This window comes from Macaca nemestrina, chromosome 5, assembly GCF_043159975.1.
Source record: "Macaca nemestrina isolate mMacNem1 chromosome 5, mMacNem.hap1, whole genome shotgun sequence".
NCBI classification, from domain to species: domain Eukaryota; kingdom Metazoa; phylum Chordata; class Mammalia; order Primates; family Cercopithecidae; genus Macaca; species Macaca nemestrina.
In genome coordinates this window covers 79,120,472-79,140,234 of record NC_092129.1, presented here as the reverse complement: position 1 = coordinate 79,140,234, position 19,763 = coordinate 79,120,472, and the positions used below count along the sequence as shown (strand labels likewise).

General features: G+C 48.8%; 1 protein-coding gene across 2 annotated transcripts in view; it reads right to left on the bottom strand.

Annotated features, from left to right (window-relative positions):
• Nucleotides 1-1,350: 1,350 nt before the first annotated feature.
• LOC105478763 (BEN domain containing 3) overlaps nucleotides 1,351-19,763 on the bottom strand; it is a 47,145-nt gene continuing 28,732 nt past the window's right edge. For both annotated transcript variants that reach the window (XM_071096664.1, XM_011736397.2), the window contains exon 4: nucleotides 1,351-7,098. In XM_071096664.1, coding sequence (XP_070952765.1) covers nucleotides 4,852-7,098 — 2,247 coding nt within the window. In that variant the 3' untranslated portion in view covers nucleotides 1,351-4,851. The remainder of the gene's footprint in view (nucleotides 7,099-19,763) is intronic.

Genomic DNA, 19,763 nt, shown 5'->3' with positions numbered 1-19,763 from the left:
GCCTCACTTCTTGTTTAAACTAGCTAGTGGATTTAGCATTTGGAGGTTCAGGTCCAGCCCCCAACCAAGGCACACCTGCTGAGAAGGCTTACAGCACAGATGTGCTGGTTGTATAGATTTCAGGGTTATCAAATAAGCAAACACTCACTGTAGTGTTTCAATCATGAGCCACAAACTACTTTATATCTTGTGATCCCTGGGCCAAAGAGGTTTCTCTGACATCTTGAGACAGTATATATATATATGTGTGTGTGTGTGTGTATATATGTGTGTGTGTGTGTGTATATATATATATAATTTTTTTTTTTTTTTTCTTGAGACAAGTTTCTGTTGCCCAGGCTGGAGTGCAGTGGCATGATCTCAGCTCACTGCAACTTCACCTCCCGCATCCAAGCGATTCTCCCACCTCAGCCTCCTGAGTAGCTGAGATCACAGGCATGCGCCACCACATGTGGCTAATTTTTATAGTTTTAGTAGAGACAGCGTTTCACCATGTTGGCCTGGCTGGTCTCAAACTCCTGACCTCAGGTGATCCACCTGCCTTGGCCTCCCAAAGTGTTAGGATTACAGGTATTAGCCAACGCGCCTGGTCTAATTATTACTATAAAATATTAATGATTTATAATTAGCCAAAGAGAAGAGAAGGTAAGGGAAAACATACATCCTTTTTTACAAATAATACATGAGGCCAGGCACAGTGGCTCACACCTGTAATCTCAATACTTTTGGGGGCTGAGGTGGGAGGATTACTTGAGGCCAGTGGTTTGAAACCAGTCTGGGTAACATGGTGACGTCACATCTCTACCATAATAAAACCAGCCAGGCACGGTAGTGTGGGCCTGTAGTCTCAGCTACTTAGGAGGCTACGGCAGGAAAATCACTTGAGCCCAGGAAGTCAAGGCTGCAGTGAGCCACGACTATACCACTACACTCTAGCAGGGCTGGGGTGGGGGGGAACTAAAACCCATTGGATCCAAAGTTAAAAAAAAAAAAAAAAAAAAAGGAGGGGGGGTTAAATGAAAATGAAACTCTGTTGGCTTTGCAGGACTGGCCTGGCACCTGACCAGGAAAGGTTAAAAAAGGTCAAATGAGCCTCCCAGTGCATGGCCAGGAAGTGGTTTGTGGAGGAATGGTTTGGAGGATTTATCTGGCAATTTCTTATTCATTCAGCTGTGGCCAAACTGAAATCCTGTGAGCTGTACCACTGACACCTAGCGTATGGAAGCCCCAGAAGCTGAAATCCCCAGGAACATTCACGTTCTCCCCGGGAGGCGGGTGAGGAGGCCACGCAGAAAGACAAATAGACCAAGACATGTCAGAGAGACCAGTGCTCTAAGAAAATAACATGTTACGAGACCATGTTTTTCTATTTTTATAACATTTTATATAACTCATAAAACAGTGTTTGTATAAAAATTCACACAAAGTTGCTAGAGAGCATACAATTTCCAAAAATGTCCTGGGTTTTTGTTACATTCAGTTTCCTAAGGATGCACTCCAATCTATGGTAAAATGCAGACATGATGCGAGATTTCATTATCTTTGGTAAAACTATTCTCATTATTTTGCTCCTCACAGTATTAACTCTGATATCCACTTTGTGCAGGGTCTGCTATTACTAGGATGTCAGAAAAACATTAAGGCTGGATCTACGAGAGGCAAGCATTTCCAAACAGCAGTAACAGCCCCTCGGCCCCCACCCCCACTTCATATATCTGTACAGTCTATCTACACAGCCAGGCAGGGTGCGGGCTCACGACCTCCACTGGGGAGTCTTGAGATCCCTTCTCGACTGGGCAAGAAGCAAACATTTGGGGGGAACGTTGGAAATGGAGGCCATCTCTAAATGAACCCAGTGGTCATGCTGTGGTGTGGTCAGACCAGTGACTTTTACCAACTAAATAGCCAATCCATTCACCACTAAGTAGATCCCATCGGCTGGTTGGTTGATGATTGCTGCTGATGTGGTTCCCCCTCCCCACAAACATAAAAGGAAAGGAAGGTTTGGAGCCAACACTGAAAGGGGAGGGGCACGCTAGCGCAAATGACATCAGACACGACTTTATTCCCTGTCGAACATTTGTTGTCATGTAGACACAGCCAAGGTGAACTGAAGCAGGATGTGAACACTCAATACATTCATGACTATCTTCATACATTCTTTAAAAACTTAGAGAAACTGAGGAAGACTACCACCTACTGTGACTTACTAGTTCATTCAACATCAAAACGTGTCTGTGCTAATTTTTTAGTCCTTGGGATACAAGGCCAAGAAAAAAAAAAAAAAATCCAAAATACAAACAACTAAAAACCAAAGAATTTAGAAGGGGCGGGTGGGGGAAGGAAAAGGATTGCCAACAGGTTTCATGGAACACATTAAATTTTGAAAAAATAAGTATTTTGTACTTCTATTGCTTCATGTAAAAAATTTAAAATAAAAAAATGCCCACTGGAGTCATCTGTATGGATGGAGAAGTGAGGACACCATACAGACAGGGCAAGGACCTGCGGGCATTTCCTGGCCACATCCAGAGAGATGGGGAGGGTTCCCAGGTGTGTCCACTTCTCTTCACAGAAAGGGACTGTAAGATTCTGGGGGAAGATGCCCTACACATGAAATAGATTAAGAAAATCACTGAAATATGGTTTCTAAAAATTGAACATGCTCTGGGTTACAAAGAGACATATTTAATTCCTAGAACCTATTGATTTCTCTAACACGGGTAGATGGGAGTTTCAAAAAAATTATTAATAAATGATTGTGCTTCTAAAGTTGCAGGGTCAACATTCCACCCTCTAGAAAGCAGGGCAATTCATGGCTTGGAGTCCTCTTGTTTACATCCTAGAAACCAGAACAAATTCCATGGGACCTCCCCACTCCAGCGCCCAACAACCAGCGGTGGGTGGGGGAGACGGCGGGAGAGGGCCACAGCTGTCTTTGGGTAGGGTGCGTGTGTGTGCATGCTGTGTGCACGTGCTGGAGAGACTAAGGCATAGAGAAGGGCCCAAGCGAGGGGGGAAAGTGAGTCTCCTGGCTGCTCCAGTCCCTCCTTTCCAGGCACAAAGAAGTTGAACTTGTTATTCGTGTAGGCCCCCTTCATCTCACTTCAGCTTTTAGTAAGCAGTGCGTGTGTGCATGAGTAGCTGTGTGTGACAGAGAGTCATTCAGTCCCTGTGCCTTTCTAAATCTGTTTGCAGTCGCAACAGAAATAATCTGTAAATGACACTTAGAAGCACATTTACTAGTTAGATCAGCAACTTAACATTGCTTAAAATTCTGTATTTTAAAAAATGCTCCTGGTCACAGGCAAAATTATGTCATACAGCCAGTGGAACTGAAGTCCTTATCAGCTATCTCTGCATTTTAAAGTAGCAAAATATTAAGCCATCCCACAGGGGTTCTACGACTACCCTGTGTGATTTAATTAATTTTCCAGGACTCTGGTATGACGTATTGTTTGCATTTGACTGTTTCCTTTCCCTCTTAGGCATTTGGCCCCCAGAGTTAGGTAGGTAAAAGGATCATTTTAAAGGATTTTACCTGTCGGGGAACTTCCCAGTTGGTGCTCCTGGAGAGCATGCAGCTGGCCTGCAGGAGCCTGACATTCCCAGTCAGGAGGGAACGAAGACATGTGCCCCCCCAGGCAGGGGGTAGCCAGGTATAGGACAGCAGGACCTTCTAGAGAGTCCAAAAGGAAAGTTGTGAGTGGACCCTGGGAAGGGACATGTGTGCCCCATCTGAGACGGCCTGTGTCCTTCCAATGCCTGGTATCCCCAAGAGGGGCCCAGAGCTGGGCCCGCCCTGAGGAGCGAGGATGTAGTGCTGCCTGGAGGAGCTAACGCTGAGGTCTGGGGGAGTCACCACAGAGCTCCTGGTACCTGGATTTTGTACAAACACACACACAGAAAAGTAAACAGTTCATGGTGAGCTCAAAGAGGCCCACCCTTAAATCTAACAAGAAGCCAAAAGCCCCTGCACTGTTTTCCAAGGAAACACGTCTACTCCCTCCAACCAGCAACCACGTATGGAGAGGGAATGGGGGCAGTGGAAGGACACGGCTCAGATGGAGACACTGCAAACGTGTTTCCACGGCTGTCTACATTCATATCATCATCATCCAGTGTTCTCGCCTACAGAGTGACACAACATTCTACCAACACGCCTGAAGCACAGGCCAAGCTGAACGGAAGCCTTCCCAGGCACCAGAGCAGAAGGGAAAACTTGCACATGGTCGTAAAGGACTTCGTACTATTCCAGCCCCTCTACTGCCATCCAAGGGGCATCTTGACTCTTCCAAAATCAGATGTAAAAGACAAGGTCAGTAAAATCAGTATCCATGCCACCTGAAGCTATGATTAGCCGCTGTGCACGAACATGGCACTTTTAAAGAGGTTTTTTTCTAAGTAAAATGGCCCCCAAAGAGCCCAATTATTTTTTTAAGGGTTTCTTTTTAATTAAAAAAATGGGTAAAAATGGAAGATGTAAAATATGGGAAGAGGGGCAAGAGAGTTGCTGGGTTTGCATTTTAAGCTGTAAGGGGCTGGGGAGGGCACAACCAGGGAGAGAGGGCCCCTACCCTCTGGTCCCTGCCCTCACAGCTTGCTCTCCCCACTCAGGCTGCCCCGCTGGGGCACACAGGACAGAAGTTGTAAGTACAAGAGACCAAACTCAAGGCTTCTTTCTTGCGGCTGGGCGGGTGTTTACGTGTGCAAATGTAGTAAGCCACTCCCCACGGACATAAGGTGCCTGTCTGTGGATGCCATAGGCGTGCTCCCAAGTATTGCTCAGTCCCAAGGGTGCCCATCGCTCAGCCTCTGGTGACCCCGAATCTCTGGGCAGGCCACAGGCCTTCACTTCTCCACTTTCTTCGCTTTCTTGAGGATGTCGCATTTTTTCCTGTTGGGGCGGCGGCACCTCTCATCGATGCTGGGGATACATTCGTAGTGCCACACCTCCTCCATCTTCTCCACCGGGTAGACGGCTTCCACGTAGTGGCGGATGAGCCGCAGTCGCGTGGGGTCCAGCTGCTTCTTGTTGCAAGCCCCGGAATGGTTGTACTGCAGCCGGAGGTTCTCGGCGGTGAAGAGTTCGGGAAACAGGCGGACGAGGAGCCGGGCGGCAAAGTTGCCCACGGAGAGGCTCTGCTGCACGATCTCACGCACCTCCTTGTCAGACAGCAGGTAGGGAGAAGGCACCGGGAAGTCAGGCGAGGGGACCACCAGTTCGTCCAAGGGGATCTTGCAAAAGTCCTTGCTGCTCCTCTCGGGGGGTAGGGGGGGTCCCTCAAACTCCTCCCGGAACCTCTCCGGGTTGATTGCATAGCTGGTCAGGTCTCTGCACTCGGGGCCTGGCACGTGGACCTTGCGCTGCTGCTGGTAGGAGCGCCTCTGCTCCGTGTCCCGGCGCCGGCAGCGCTCATCCAGTTTGCCCACGAACTCCAGGGTCCAGACGCGGTCGTTTTTGGCGCGCGGGTAGAGCAGCTGCACGTAGTGGCGGATGAGCTTGATGCGGGACGGGTCCAGCTGCTTCTTGCCCAGGGAGCCGCTGCAGTTGTACTGCTTGCGCAGGTTCTCGTGCGTGAAGAGCTCGGGGAACAGGTGCACCAGCAGGCGCGAGGCGAAGTTGCCGATGGACAGGCTGCTCTCGTAGATGCTGCGCAGCTGCTCCTTGCTGAGCAGGCAGTCGGCGCCGGGCACCTCAAAGTCGGGCTGGGGGATCTCTAACTTGTCGAAGTCGATGGGCACCAGCCAGATCTTCTTGGAGCGGCGCCCCGGCCGCTCACCCTCGAAGCTGTCCTCCACCTTGACCACTGAGATGTCGTCGGGCAGACTGGAGGAGTCGTAGCAGTCATCGCGCGGGGCGTCACCTTCACTGCCCGCGTCCAGCCCTAGGCCCTCGAGCTCGTCGTTGATGCGCTGGGCGCACTGCTGCAGCCAGGCCTCCTCCTCCTGCATGTCGGGGAAGTAGATCTCCGTGTAGTTGCGGATGATCTGGAGCCGCTGGGGGTCCAGCTCCTGCTTTCCACCATCCCCGTAGCAGCTGTACTGTTCACCCAGCTTGCGGTGATCGAAAAGCTCGGGGAAGAGCCGGTGGAGGAGGAAGACGGCAAACTCGCCTGGTGAGGAGGCTTCATCCAGAAACTCAGTGAGGTCCTGCGTGTCCACCACGTGGTCTGAGGCGATGGTGCTGCTCCGGTCCAGAGACAGGGCCTCCTCCTGGTCTTTGTTGTCCAGGAAGTGGCCGGGGTCCACCTGCTCTGCCTCAAAGAAGCTGGCGACCTGGCCACTGGGCTGGCTGTCCTCCATTTCCCGCTGGGCCCAGAAGCGGCTGAAGAAGTCGTTCAGCTGGGGCAGGCACTCGGCCTGCCACACGGCCGTGTCCTTCACCGAGGGGTAGTAGACCTCCACGTAGTTGCGGATGAGCTGCAGGTGCAGCGACTCCAGCTTGCGCTTGGCCGCAAAGCCGCAGGCACTGCAGCCTCGGGAGAAGTCCACGTCGCTGAAGAGCTCGGGGAAGAGCTGCACCAGCAGGCGGCAGGCCAGGTCCCCCCCGGACAGGCTCTGATCCACGATCTGCTTGAGCTCCGCAGCTGTGAGCTGATACTCAGGGGGCGGCTGGAATTTGGCCACCATCTCAGTGGGGCTCACCTGCTTCTTGATGCGACTCACCTCCAGGGAGAGCAGGTCCACCTTGCTGTGCAGCTGGGACATGTTGGACGTGAGGGTGTTGAGCATGTAGAACATTTTCTGGATCAGGAAGTAGATGTTGGGGTCACTGTCAGTGCCTGCCCCAGTGCTGCCAGAGTCCCGCTTCTGTGGCTCATTCAGGAGCCGCAGCGACGAGGGGCTGTTGCTGGCGTTTGCCTTCTCGAAGAGCTCGTACACGTTTAGCAGGTCCCCCGAGGGAGGATTCTTCTTCTCCATGATCTTGTGCGAGATGCCATACAGAGGCTTCTTGTAGGAAGGGGTAGTGGCATCGTTGCAGGGCTCCTCCTCTCCTGGCCACACAGAGCCCAGGCTCCTGCCCCTGCTGGCCTGCTCGCCATTGCCTTGGCAGGGCGAGCTGTTCTCACGGTTCCGCATGCCTGCTAGGAGAGCCTGCAAAACAAAAATCATTTCCCAGAGTGTTAGGAGGGTGCTGTGGTTTATGACACTAAACAAGCGTCTGCGTGGCACACGGAGGGGCCAAGGTCAACCTTGGGAGCATGTGAGAAACTGATTCCTCACCCTGAATCACTCCGTCATCCAAGGATGCACTGATACAAACCTGCATCTCCACCACCCCAAACCCGCTGCTCTCCCTACTCCCCGAGAAAAGACTGGCTGGGCCCAGGGAGGCTTTATGCTCTTGCAGGACACCAGCACTGGACTTCCTGCCCATCAGAGGGCTGACACTGACGTTGGCAATACCGGGTAAGAACTCTGCAAGAAACAGGAGGGAGAGCACAGGAAGGCGACGGGCTTGTGCAGCTCCTGGCCACAGACAGGTCACCTCATGGACCCATGCCTTGGTCTGCTCTCAGGAAGGGACAGAGATTCCTACCTATGGTAGCTCCCAAAGGCAGCAGTGTGCCCTTTCAGCCTGCAGCCTTTGGGAGAGCAGGCATGCCTTCTCAGGAAGGCTCCTCTGAGATGCATGGTAGGGGCACATGAGAACTGCGCTGTGGAGAGCAGCTGTCTGATGCCAACTCCACCATTGCCTGAAATCACATCTTAGACCAGAAAAGGCCGGCCCAGAACTCTCTGGCCTATGCAACTGTGAGACAGTAGAAACAACCCCCCGTTTCTGAAAAATCAACAAGTATATAAACTGTGTTATATTCATACAATGGAATATTACTCAGCAATAAGATATTAATTATTGATACAGTACACAAAGTACTCATGATAAATCTCAAAATAAATCACAAAAAAAGAGGCCATAGTGTATGATTCAATTTGTGTATATACAATTCTAGAAAACACAAGCTTGCCTATAATGACAGAAGGCAGACAGTCATTGCCTAGGGATGGCAGGGAAAATTCGATGGGACACGGAGAATGACACAGAGAACGTCAGTGGGTTGACGGATGTTTATCATCATGACTGTGGCTATGGGTTCACTGGTAGACACGTGTCAAAACGTATCAAATTGTATACCTTAAATATGTATCATTCATTGTATTTCAGCCATAACCTAATAAGCCTGTTTTTGACAAATGTTGAATTTGGCCCAGACACTTATGGAAATATATATTTGAGTTTTAGGAAAGCAGATGAGCTAGTCAGTGAGCACTGGTGGGTGTTGGGGGAGCAGGGAGCTTTTGCTCCCCCTGACAGGCATGTGCCTCGGGCAACTGGGAATGGACAAGAACACATGGCATCCTGGGGTGCTTCTCTCCACGCTTGGGAAGAGTACAGGTGGCTGGGACCGGCCTAGCCCAGTGCTTAAGCTCTAGTGTACACACTGAATCACCTGGGGTCTTGCTGGAATGCAGAGTGTGAACCCTGGGCCTGCATCTCTAACAAGTTCCTGGGTGCTGTGGCTGCTGTCCATCCTCTCTGAATAGCCAGGGCCTGGCAGTCAGTGTTTGCTCTCAGCTTATCTCATCTGGGCAGATAAGGGTTATTAGAAAGTTTTCAGGTCACTAATGCCAGCATAAAACAGGGCATGAGGTGTTTTTCTCTGCAGCCTGAACCAATGTAGGGAAAAGAGACAACCTCAAGAAGTGAGGCTTCATACAGCAAGTGAGCAATATGAGGCTGAGAATAGGTAGATACAGGGGGAATCGAAACCAGGACTCCAAATAAACAGAAAACTTTCATCCTTCTGAACCTTCCATGTGTTCTTTTTCATTTAATTAATGAACGGCTGGGCGTGGTGGCTCATGCCTGTAATCCCAGCACTTTGGGAGGCCCAGATGGGTGGATCTCCTGAGCGCAGAAGTTCTGCCAGCCTGGGCAACATGGTGAAACACTGTCTCTACTAAAAAAAATACAAGAAAATTAGCCAGGCGCGGTAGTGTGCACCTGTAGTCCCAGTTACTCGGGGGGCTGAAGTAGGAGGATAACCTGAGCCTGGGAGATGGAGGCTGTAGTGAGCTAAGATCTTGCCACTGCACCCCAGCGTGGGTGACAGAGTGAGACCCCATCTCAATAATAATTAATGAATTACTTCCTAGACTCTCTCTTTTGGATAATAGAATAATCTGACTCATATTAGAGAAATGTTAATTCTTCTCTTGTGCCTCCATGAGGACAATCGTGCAAAAGAAAAACTACTCCTTTAGTGACCTTATAAAGGGACTCGTAAGTACGTTAGTTATCACAGAGCTGGCCAATACTGCCTTCGGGGTTTGCATGTGTGTATATATATGTATATATATACACACACACACACACACTCATATATATATATGAGCAAATGGTCAGTGGCAACGGGCCCTCGTGGGCCCCACTCCCCACCCCTCCCCTCTGCAGCACTCCCCAGGAGCAGAGGATCAAGGACATACCAGAGTGGAGGCAGCCTGTCAGGGGAGGCCTGCCACCTGCCCCACTCCCTCTGGGGTCTCCTTGCCAAGCTGTCCCCATCCCCATCAAACTGCATGATGGTTGTGGGATGGGACCATGTTGTTCCTGAGTCTATCCCCAGTGCCTGGCAAAGTGCCCAGGGTACAAAAGAGGTCAATGAATTTATGTCAACCACACATGTGGATAAAGCAGGGCAAAGTGTTCCACCATTCTCAAATACATGCTTAAGAAAAGTGAGGCCAGGTGCGGTGGCTCACACCTGTAATCCCAGTAGTCTGGGAGGCTGAGGCAGGGGATCTCAAGCCCAGGAGTTCAAGACCAGCCTGGGCAACATAGTGAAACCCCATTTCTACAAAAATAAGCTGGGAGTGGTGGTGTGTGCCTGTAGTCTCAGCTACTCGGGAGGCTAAGGTAGCAGGATTGCTTCAGCCTGGGAGGTTGAGGCTTCGTGAGCTGAGATCACGCCATTGCACTCCAGCCTGAGCAACAGAGCAAGACCCTGTCTCAGAAAGAAAAAAAAAAGAGAAAAAAAAGGAAAAGGAAGCTGTTCTGATAAGAGCAGTGGCAGAGAGGTATGAAGGTACGGCTAAGAACTCAGCTCAATCAGCAAGCATCCTTGTTTTTTTTTTTGTTTGTTTGTTTGTTTTTTTTTTTGAGACGGAGTCTCGCGCTGTGTCACCCAGGCTGGAGTGCAGTGGCGCGATCTCGGCTCATTGCAAGCTCCGCCTCCCAGGTTCACGCCATTCTCCTGCCTCAGCCTCCGAGTAGCTGGGACTACAGGCGCCCGCCACCACGCCCAGCTAGTTTTTTGTATTTTTAGTAGAGACGGGGTTTCACCATGTTAGCCAGGATGGTCTTGATCTCCTGACCTCGTGATCCATCCGCCTCGGCCTCCCAAAGTGCTGGGATTACAGGCTTGAGCCACCGCGCCCGGCCTCAGCAAGCATCCTTGTTTGTAACCTTATAAGCCTCACCTTCCTGTGTATAACTCAGGGTAAATCATGGTACCTGTCCCACAGGGTGGTTGTGAAGATTTAACGAGACAGTGCACATACAGCACTGAGTCTGTCTGAATCACAGTAAGTGCTTAATATTTATGGCCAGGCGCGGTAGCTCATGCCTGTAATCCCAGCACTTTGGGAGGCCGAGGTGGTTGGATCACTTGAGGTCAGGAGTTTGAAACTAGCCTGGCCAACATGGTGAAACCCCATCTCAACTAAAAATACAAAATTAGTTGGGTGTGGTGGCAGTATTGGCCAGCTCTGTGATAACTAACGTACTTACGAGTCCCTTTATAAGGTCACTAAAGGAGTAGTTTTTCTTTTGCACGGTTGTCCTCATGGAGGCACAAGAGAAGAATTAACATTTCTCTAATATGAGTCAGATTATGACTATTACATGCCTGTAATCCTAGCTACTTGGGAGGCTGAGGCAGGAGAACTGCTTGAACCTGGGAGGTGGAGGTTGCAGTGAGCCGAGGTTGCAGTGAGCCAAGATGGTGCCACAGCACTCCAGCCTGGACAACAGAGTGAGACTCTGTCTCAAAAATAAATAAATAAAAATTTATTATTACAAATTACATAATGCTATTCCCAAGCCATGGCAGAGGTAGTTCTGTAGGGGACTTTTATTAAGGGAGTTGTAATGATACTCTCAACCCGTACACTGAGAAGGACTTTCCCACGGTGCCTCAGGGTAAGTCACGCATGGAAGGTACGTCTTAGAGTCTGTTTGTCCTAAAGGCTGGGAATTTAAGCCCTTTATGTTTCTTCTGTTCTGCTATCTGGCATTATTTGTTTAAAAAGAAAGAAAAGAAAACATATACACACACCAGAAAGGAAGGGGTGGAGATAACTGACACCCTTTACCCCAGTGCAGTGTTTCAAATTGTAGGTTAGCAGATGATAACTGATTCTGGTGGATCGTGACCAACATAAGAAGAGGGAGGGGCAGGGCGCGGTGGCTCACGCCTATAATCCCAGCACTTTGAGAGGCCGAGGCAAGCAGATCACGAGGTCAGGAGATTGAGACCATCCTGGCTAACGCAGTGAAACCCCATCTCTACTAAAAATACAAAAAATTAGCTGGGAGTGGTAGCACATGCCTGCAGTCCCAGCAACTCGGGAGGCTGAGGCAGGAGAATCGCTTGAACCTGGGAGGCAGAGATCGCAGTGAGCATGATGGCACCACCGCACTCCCGCCTGGGCGACAGAGCATCTCAAAAAAAAAAAAAAAAAAGAAAAAAGAAAAGAAAAAAAGAAGCGGGACGGATTAGTCACTAGGAAGGCTTAGGTGGGAGGGCCACTTGAGTCTTGGAGGTGGAGGTTGCACTGAGCTGTGATTGCACCACTGCACCACAGCTTGGGCAACAGAGTGAGACCCTGTCTCCAAAAAAAAAAAAAAAAAAAAAAAAAGGGAAGGAATGAGGAAATAAGAAAGCAAAAAGAATAGAAAAATATCAAAGTGTACTGCACAAAGTAAATCAATTTAGGAGTTTTGTTTCATTACTATGTGTATGTCTACATGTTTATTTACAAATTCATACATGTAAGTTGTATTGATCTATAAGGTGATTTATAACCGTGGGTCACTGTGGCAAACCACTGCCCTAACAAACTCAAAGTGCCTTACTTGCTAATTCCTGTAGAATGTAAAGTAAATGTTTTGGCAATTTATTCACCATTAAGTTCTATTACACTAAAATAACTTTAGGGGTCCTATAGACTATAAGATTACTATAAGGTTTACCAATAGAGAGAAATTTGTTGAAGTACTAACAATTACAAATCATATACTATATTAGGAGTGATTTTAGAAAAGGAGGCTTTCCTTTAAAACAAGGTTCCATTAGCACATTTAAAATAGAATTTCCTACAGAAAGAGATCAGCAGAAACTTATATAGCATGCAACAAGAGTACATGTTCTAGAGGGAGACTTGCCCTAATTAATACCCAGGGGAGAAATGAGTACAGGGAAGTTTCTGGTGAATTATTTGAATACCAACAACACACACAAGATTTGACTCCCCCACATTCCTCTAGCAGGCGGGAGGCAAGAGTACGTTGAAACTGGGAAACCCCCCATAACTCTCAATATTCAGCCTCATTAATACAAACATTTCCGTTTCCACCAAGCATGTTAGAAACACTGCCGTCAATAGAAACATTTTTGGCTACACTGCTTGAATAAAAAATGTTAGTGTCCCAGCAGAGGGCAATATTCACTCCCAGAAACCTTGGGTACACAATTCAACACAGAACACAACACAAGCACTGAAGAGAAGGTTCTTAGATATTCCCACACTGGTGTCCTGTCAGCTCAGTGCTCCAATTAATTCCACAAACGCTGCCAAGGCGGCAATGGGCTGGCTGCATTTGTGGCTGATGATAAAATCTCGGCTCAGCTGTCTAGGAGTATCAAGAAATCTTTAAATCTGTGCTACTTGGCACGGGGTAGGACTGGCTGACACGTTTCCAATTCTCTGAGGCTCGTCTTCCAACCATATGGGAACTCTGCTGTACAGCTCAGGCTGCGCAATGCCAGCGTCTAGCCCGGATCTTGATCAGGGCGTTTCATTCAACCACCGGCATCCATAGAACCCAGAGAGAACGCCCAAATCTCTCAGCTGGAGAATCTGACTGAACAAAAAGAAGCTGATGTTGGGTTGCAAGTGAGGAGTAAATAGACTATTTAGGGAGATTCCAGGTGTCCATGCCCAGTGACATCCCAGGGAGTGGGTCACCCTGGAGATGCTCCAAGTACTAGACGTCTTCATCAGGACCCCAAATCCAAGGGTGGTCACTGAATTTAGTTAATGAATAAGTGGCTCAAAAGTGCCCTGAGAGGCAGCACACTGGAACACACAGAAAGCAGCAGGGCTTGGGGAAGCAGGGAGGCTATGTGAAACAGTAGTCAGGGGGACTGGGGTTGGCATCTCCCTCCTGGAATCACAGTCGCAAGAATGATGCTTACCACTTTCATTTTCAACAGAATTATTTTCATCATCATCATCGAATTTTTTTTTTTGAGACAGGATCTCACTCTTGTTGCCCAGGCTGGAGTGCAGTGGTGTGATCTTGGCTCACTGCAAGCTTCACCACCGCCCCCCAACCCCCCGGGGTTAAGTTACCCTCCCACCACAGCCTTCCGAGTAGTTGGGACCACAGGCGCACACCACCATGGTCAGTTAATTTTTTTTTTTTTGTATTTTTAGTAGAGACCCTGCACTTATTTTCTGTCCTGGGTATTAACTAGGGCAGGTCTCCCTCTAGAACATGTACTCTCGTTGCACAGTATATGAGTTTCTAATGATCTCTTTCTGCACAAAATCCTATTTTAAATGTGCTCGCCATGTTGTCCAGGCTGGTCTAGAATGCTTGAGCTCCAGCAATCTGCCCACCTTGGCTTCCCAAAGTGTTGGAATTATAGGTGTGAGCCACCACACTTGGCCAAAACAATTTTTTTTTTAATTAAATAAGAGACAGGGTTGCACTAAGTTGCCTGTGTTTACAGGCGTGATCCCACTACTGATGACCAGGGGAGTTCTAACCTGGGCCGGTTCACCCTCCTCAGGCAACCCAGTGGTAATCCTCACTAAGTTCAGCATCAGTATAGTGACCTCCCAGGATCAAGCCAGACACAGTCTCTGCTCCCGTGGCTCTTCCTCTGTGGGTCATCCTTCTGCTGCCAACACTATATGGTAAGGGTGAAGGACGTGCTAAGATGGCTGAAGAAACAAGATAAAGCAACTATAATGAAGGGAAAAGAGGAAGACCAGAAGACCTAGCAAGACACGAGTGCACCTAAGGCCTCTCATGCATCTTACAAATATCCCGGTACCCCACCAGCATGATGTTTGAGTGCCCAGTTCGGAATCACGCAGGCTTGGTAGTGCTAACTTCTCTGAGCCTCATTAAAACGGGAATGTCCCTATCTGCGATACTTGTTGAGACTTAAGAATCCTCAGCTCACACCACAGTAACTGACACTCACGAGGTGTTCCATGCATTTGCACTGCATGAGATGGCATTTCCATTTTCTAAATGAAAAACAAACCACAATGACATTTTAGAATTTAAAAAAAAAAACAAAAAACCCCGGGAGAACAAAGCTAACCTCTGCCTGGCATACGGCTCTTGAACACTGCCCCACTTCTGTGAACAAAAAGATGATTACCAATAAAAACTTTGGCTTCACACCTCCCACATCTGCTATATTTGGCTACGAAGCCCTCTCCAACAGAGGTGCCAAATAAGTCTTTATACAGCCCTTTGTTAGACTTTTTGAGGGAGGTTTTTTTCTTCTAAGCATTGTACTAAATGTCACTCATAAAACAAGCTGTCAACATTGATAGATGCCTGCCTGTGACGTGCATCAGGGTTCCCCACTTTGCCCTCCTGCCCTTTCCTTGGGGCAGGAGAGAGAAGACAGGAGATGGTTTATGTCCTGAGTAGATGGTGCCCAGGCCTAGGTGTCCTCAAGGGCATCAGGTGACCTCCCTTGATGGTGCCATGCTGATTTCGTTCTGATAAACGTAGAGGGAAGCAGCTGAATGCTGGTCATGGGGTTGAGGGCTGGAGATGGGAGCTCAGAGGCAGTAAACAAACATTTCTTTTTTCTTTTTTTTTGTAGACAGAGTCTTGCTCTGTCACCCAGGCTGGAATGCAGTGGCGCGATCTCGGCTCACTGCAAGCTTCACCTCCCGGGTTCACACCATTCTCCTGCCTCAGGCTCCTGAGTAGCTGGGACTACAGGCACCCGCCACCATGCCTGGCTAATTTTTTGTATTTTTTAGTAGAGACGGAATTTCACTGTGTTAGCCAGGATAGTCTCGATCTCCTGACCTTGTGACTGCCCACTTCGGCCTCTCAAAGTGCTGGGATTACAGGCATGAGCCACTGTGCCTGGCCCAGTAAATAAACATTTCTGAAGGCTGACGTGGAGCATGTCCCGTGCTGTGTCCTCATGTGGGCGATCTCAGTGATCCACAACAGCCCAGCGAGGCGGGCAGTGTCACCCCTTGCGACGGTAGAAGAACCTGAGTCTTGGTGATCTGCCCCTAGTCTGACCCGACTCTCTTGCTTGTTCTTGTATTTTAGCATGCTGGTAGTGATATGGGAGGGGGCTATGGAAGTGCTGGGTAGAGAAGGGCACGTCCCTGGCTAGGGCTCCACCCTCAGGCCTGTGCCCACGGACCTAGGTGAGGACAGGCACTCCTGCCTTCACACCCAAATGTTGCATTTTCCGAGACCACCCTGGCCTGCCACGCCCCCGTTTCTATCCTGTGCCTATAGAAATCCCCAAGACCCTAGCAGGCAGGCACACAAATGGTTGGATGTTGAGAGTAGGGGATCAGTGGAAGAAGATACAAGCAGCTGGACGTCTACAGAAACACATGGGTGGAAGAACAGACAACTGGGTGGACGTTGACAGGACGTCGGGAGCACACCGACAGGCACAAGCATGACGGCAGGTCACTGACCGGCAGAACAACGTGGAGTTTGGCCGGGGCAGCAGGATGAGGGCCAAATCAGAACCACCAGCTGGTCCAGAGAATCATGAAAAAATAAAATAGTGATTGCTTTTTTTTTTTTGAGATGAAGTCTCAGGAGTCTCGCTCTGTCACCCAGGCTGGAGTGCAGTGGTGTGATCTTGGCTCACTACGACCTCTGCTTCCTGGGTTCAAGCGATTCTCCTGCCTCAGCCTCCCAAGAAGCTGGGATTACAGGCACGCACCACCACACCGGGCTAATTTTTGTGTTTTTAGCAGACACGGGTTTCGCCATGTTGGCCAGGCTGGCCTGGATCTCCTGACCTCAGGTGATCCGCCTGCCTCAGCCTCCCGAAGTGCTGGGATTACAGGCGTGAGCAACCACGCGCAGCCTAGTGGTTGCTTTAAACTACTAGGTTCTGGAGTAGTTCTGTGCTACGTAACATAACATAGCACAAGTGAACTGATACGCTAAACTTTGTCTTCCATGTCCTCAACTCTGGCTTTACTTGAAAACTTGAAGTGAGTTTGCAGAACTGATCACAAGTAGAAATGTAATGTGACACAGAAAAATATTTTTGGGTGTTCCTTTAGGTGATCACAAACAGAAATGTAATGTGACACAGAGAAAAATATTTTTGGGGGTTCCTTTGGGAAATTAACATACTGCTTGTCAAACTTCTCATCACTTCCAGCGTAACCTCTAGGAATCTAACCTACAGAAACACTCATACAGTCACTGTGTTGATGTATGGGGATGTTTTCCTGGCATTACTTGGAATAATATAAAATTGGAAAACATCTAAATGTCAATCACAAAGGAAAATAATAATAAAGTATGGTTAAGCTATTCCACTAGCTGTCTTGTAGCTTTCATCTGCCACAGCAGATCACAGATGAGATTTGTGGGTTTTCATCTAGTTATTACTTACTGCACTAGAAACTGCCATCCATGCATGAAACTTGCCCAGATCACAAGGTATGCAGCAAGTGGCAGGGTTAGGCAGTCAGAGTCGAGGGTAGAATATTTCTAATTATTCCTTTATTAAAAATTATCAGCCAGGCACGATGGTTCACGCCTGTAATCCCGGCACTTTGGGAGGCTGAGGCGGGAGGAATGCTTGAGCCCAGGAGTTCCAGACCAGCCTGGGCAACATGGCCAAACCTCAACTCTACAAAAAAAATGACCCCAGAAAACAAAATTACCTGGGTGTGGTGGTGCGTGCCTGCAGTCCCAGATATTTGGGAGACTGAGGTGGGAAGATCCACCGAGCCCAGGGGGTTGAGGCTGCAGTGAGCCATGGTCACACCACTGCACTCACCCTGGGTGACAGAGCAAGACTGTGCCTCAAAAAAAATACTCATAGATATTTAAAAAAAAAAAAAAAAAAAAAAAATCAACATTTTTTTTCTGGACATTATAGATTTTTTTTTAAATGTCTCATTTAACTATTAATTATGATACTCAAAAACTAGAAGCAACCCAAAATGTCTGTCAGCTGATGAATGGATAAACAAAAGGTGGTGAGGCTGGGCTCCGTGGCTCACGCCTGTAATCCCAACACTCTGGGAGGCTGAGGTGGGAGATCCCTTGAGGCCAGGAGTTTGAGACCAGACTTGGCCAACACAGCGAGACCCTATCTTGGAAAAAAAAAAAAAAATCTATAAAATGGAATATTATTTGGCCATGAAAGAAGATGAAGGGCTTCAGGTTTCTGGTCCAGCATGGAAGGAGCCTGAAAGTCAGCCCTCCATCCTAACTACAAGGAAAAAGCTGAACAAACTGAAAAAATCAACACGTTTTCTTAGACCCATAAGACTGGTAAGGTCACAGGGCAAACCACTGCCCCCAGACTTGGCGAAACAGACAGGTGAATACAGAGACTCCCAGCTTACCATAGCAGACACCCGAGAGCAGACTTCCACAGGAACCAGGGCGAGGGCAGGGAAACCCGAACTGCAACTGAGGAGCCGCTGGAGATGCAGTGTGGACAAGTCTGAGAGTTAAAATCTCCAGGGGTACCCAATCAGCACGGGTCCCACACTTTTGTGGGTTCCACTGAGAGGTGAAGCCGGCTGGGCTTCTGGGTCAGGTGGGGACTTGGAGAACTTTTCTGTCTAGCTAGAGGATTATAAACACACCAATCAGCACTGTGTCTAGCTAAAGGATTGTAAATGCACCAACCACCACTCTGTACAAACACACCAATCAGCACTCTGTGTCTAGCTAAAGGATTGTAAACACACCAATCAGCACTCTGTAAAACTGCACCAATCAGCGCTCTGTGTCTAGCTAAAGGATTGTAAATGCACCAATCAGCAGTCTGTAAAATGGACCAATCAGCAGGATGTGGGCAGGGCCAAATAAGGGAATAAAAGCTGGCCACCCGAGCCAGCAGCAGCAACCCACTTGAGTCCTCTTCCATGCTGTGGAAGCTTTATTATTTTGCTCTTCACAATAAACCTTGCTGCTGCTCACTCTTTGGGTCCACACTACCTTTATGAGCCGTAACACTCACCAAAAGGCTCTGCGGCTTCATTCCTGAAGTCAGCGAGACCATGAACCCACCAGGAGGAACAAACATTGTACGTGCCACCTTTAAATGCTGTACTCACTGTGAAGGTCTGCAGCTTCACTTGTGAAGTCAGTGAGGCCATGAACCCACAAACCCACCAGAAGGAATAAACTCCCGACACGTCTGAGCATCCGAAGGAACAAACTCCGGACACACCATCTTTAAGAGCTGCAACACTCACCGCAAGTGTCCGCAGCTTCATTCCTGAAGTCAGCGAGACCAAGAACCCACCAGAAGGAATAAATTCTGGACACACTACCTCCAAGAACCCTACCAGGTTCTCACAGTGAATATTAGAGAAAAATCCCCTTCTACTTCTGGCAGGTGGAGAGGAAAGGGAACCAATTTAAAATATCAGAGCATTCTCTTTTCTTTTTCTTTTTCCTTTTTTTTTTTTTTTTTTTGAGACAGAGTCTTGCTCTGTCACCCAGGCTGGAGTGCAGTGGCATGATCTTGGCTCACTGCAGGCTCCGCCTCCCGGGTTCACGCCATTCTCCTGCCTCGGCCTCCCAAGTAGCTGGGACTATAGGCGCCCGCCACCATGCCCGGCTAATTATTTTTATATTTTTAGTAGAGACAAGGTTTCACTGTGTTAGCCAGGATGGTCTAGAGCTCCTGACCTTGTGATCCACCCGCCTGGGCATCTCAAAGTGCTGGGATTACAGGCGTGAGCCACCGCGCCAGGCCGCCTTCTCTTTTCTTAAGGCTTGCCCTCGGGAGAACTATTTAACGTGAGCTAAACCTGCAGGGGTTTTATCAGAGCCTAACTGACAGGAAGGGAGATACCCAACTCCAGCTCCAGCCTTCTACCTGAAGGAAAAGAAACACCTAACATCAGGCCACTTGACTCATCCTGTCCCACTTAAGGGAGGAACGGAAGAACAAAGAAGTCCAAGTGAAGTTCGCAGTCCAGAGATGCAGGGCTGCTAAAAGACTGAGACCTGGCCAGGCGCACGCTGGTAATGCCAGCACCCCGGGAGGCTGAGGCGGGCAGATCACGAGGTCAAGAGATGGAGACCATCCTGGCCAACATGGTGAAACCCTCTCTCTACTAAAAATACAAAAACTAGCTGTGCATGGTGGTGCACACTTGTAGTCCTAGCTACTTGGGAGGCTGAGGCAGGAGAATTGCTTGAACCCGGGAGGCGGAGGTTGCAGTGAGCCGAGATCACATCACTGCACTGC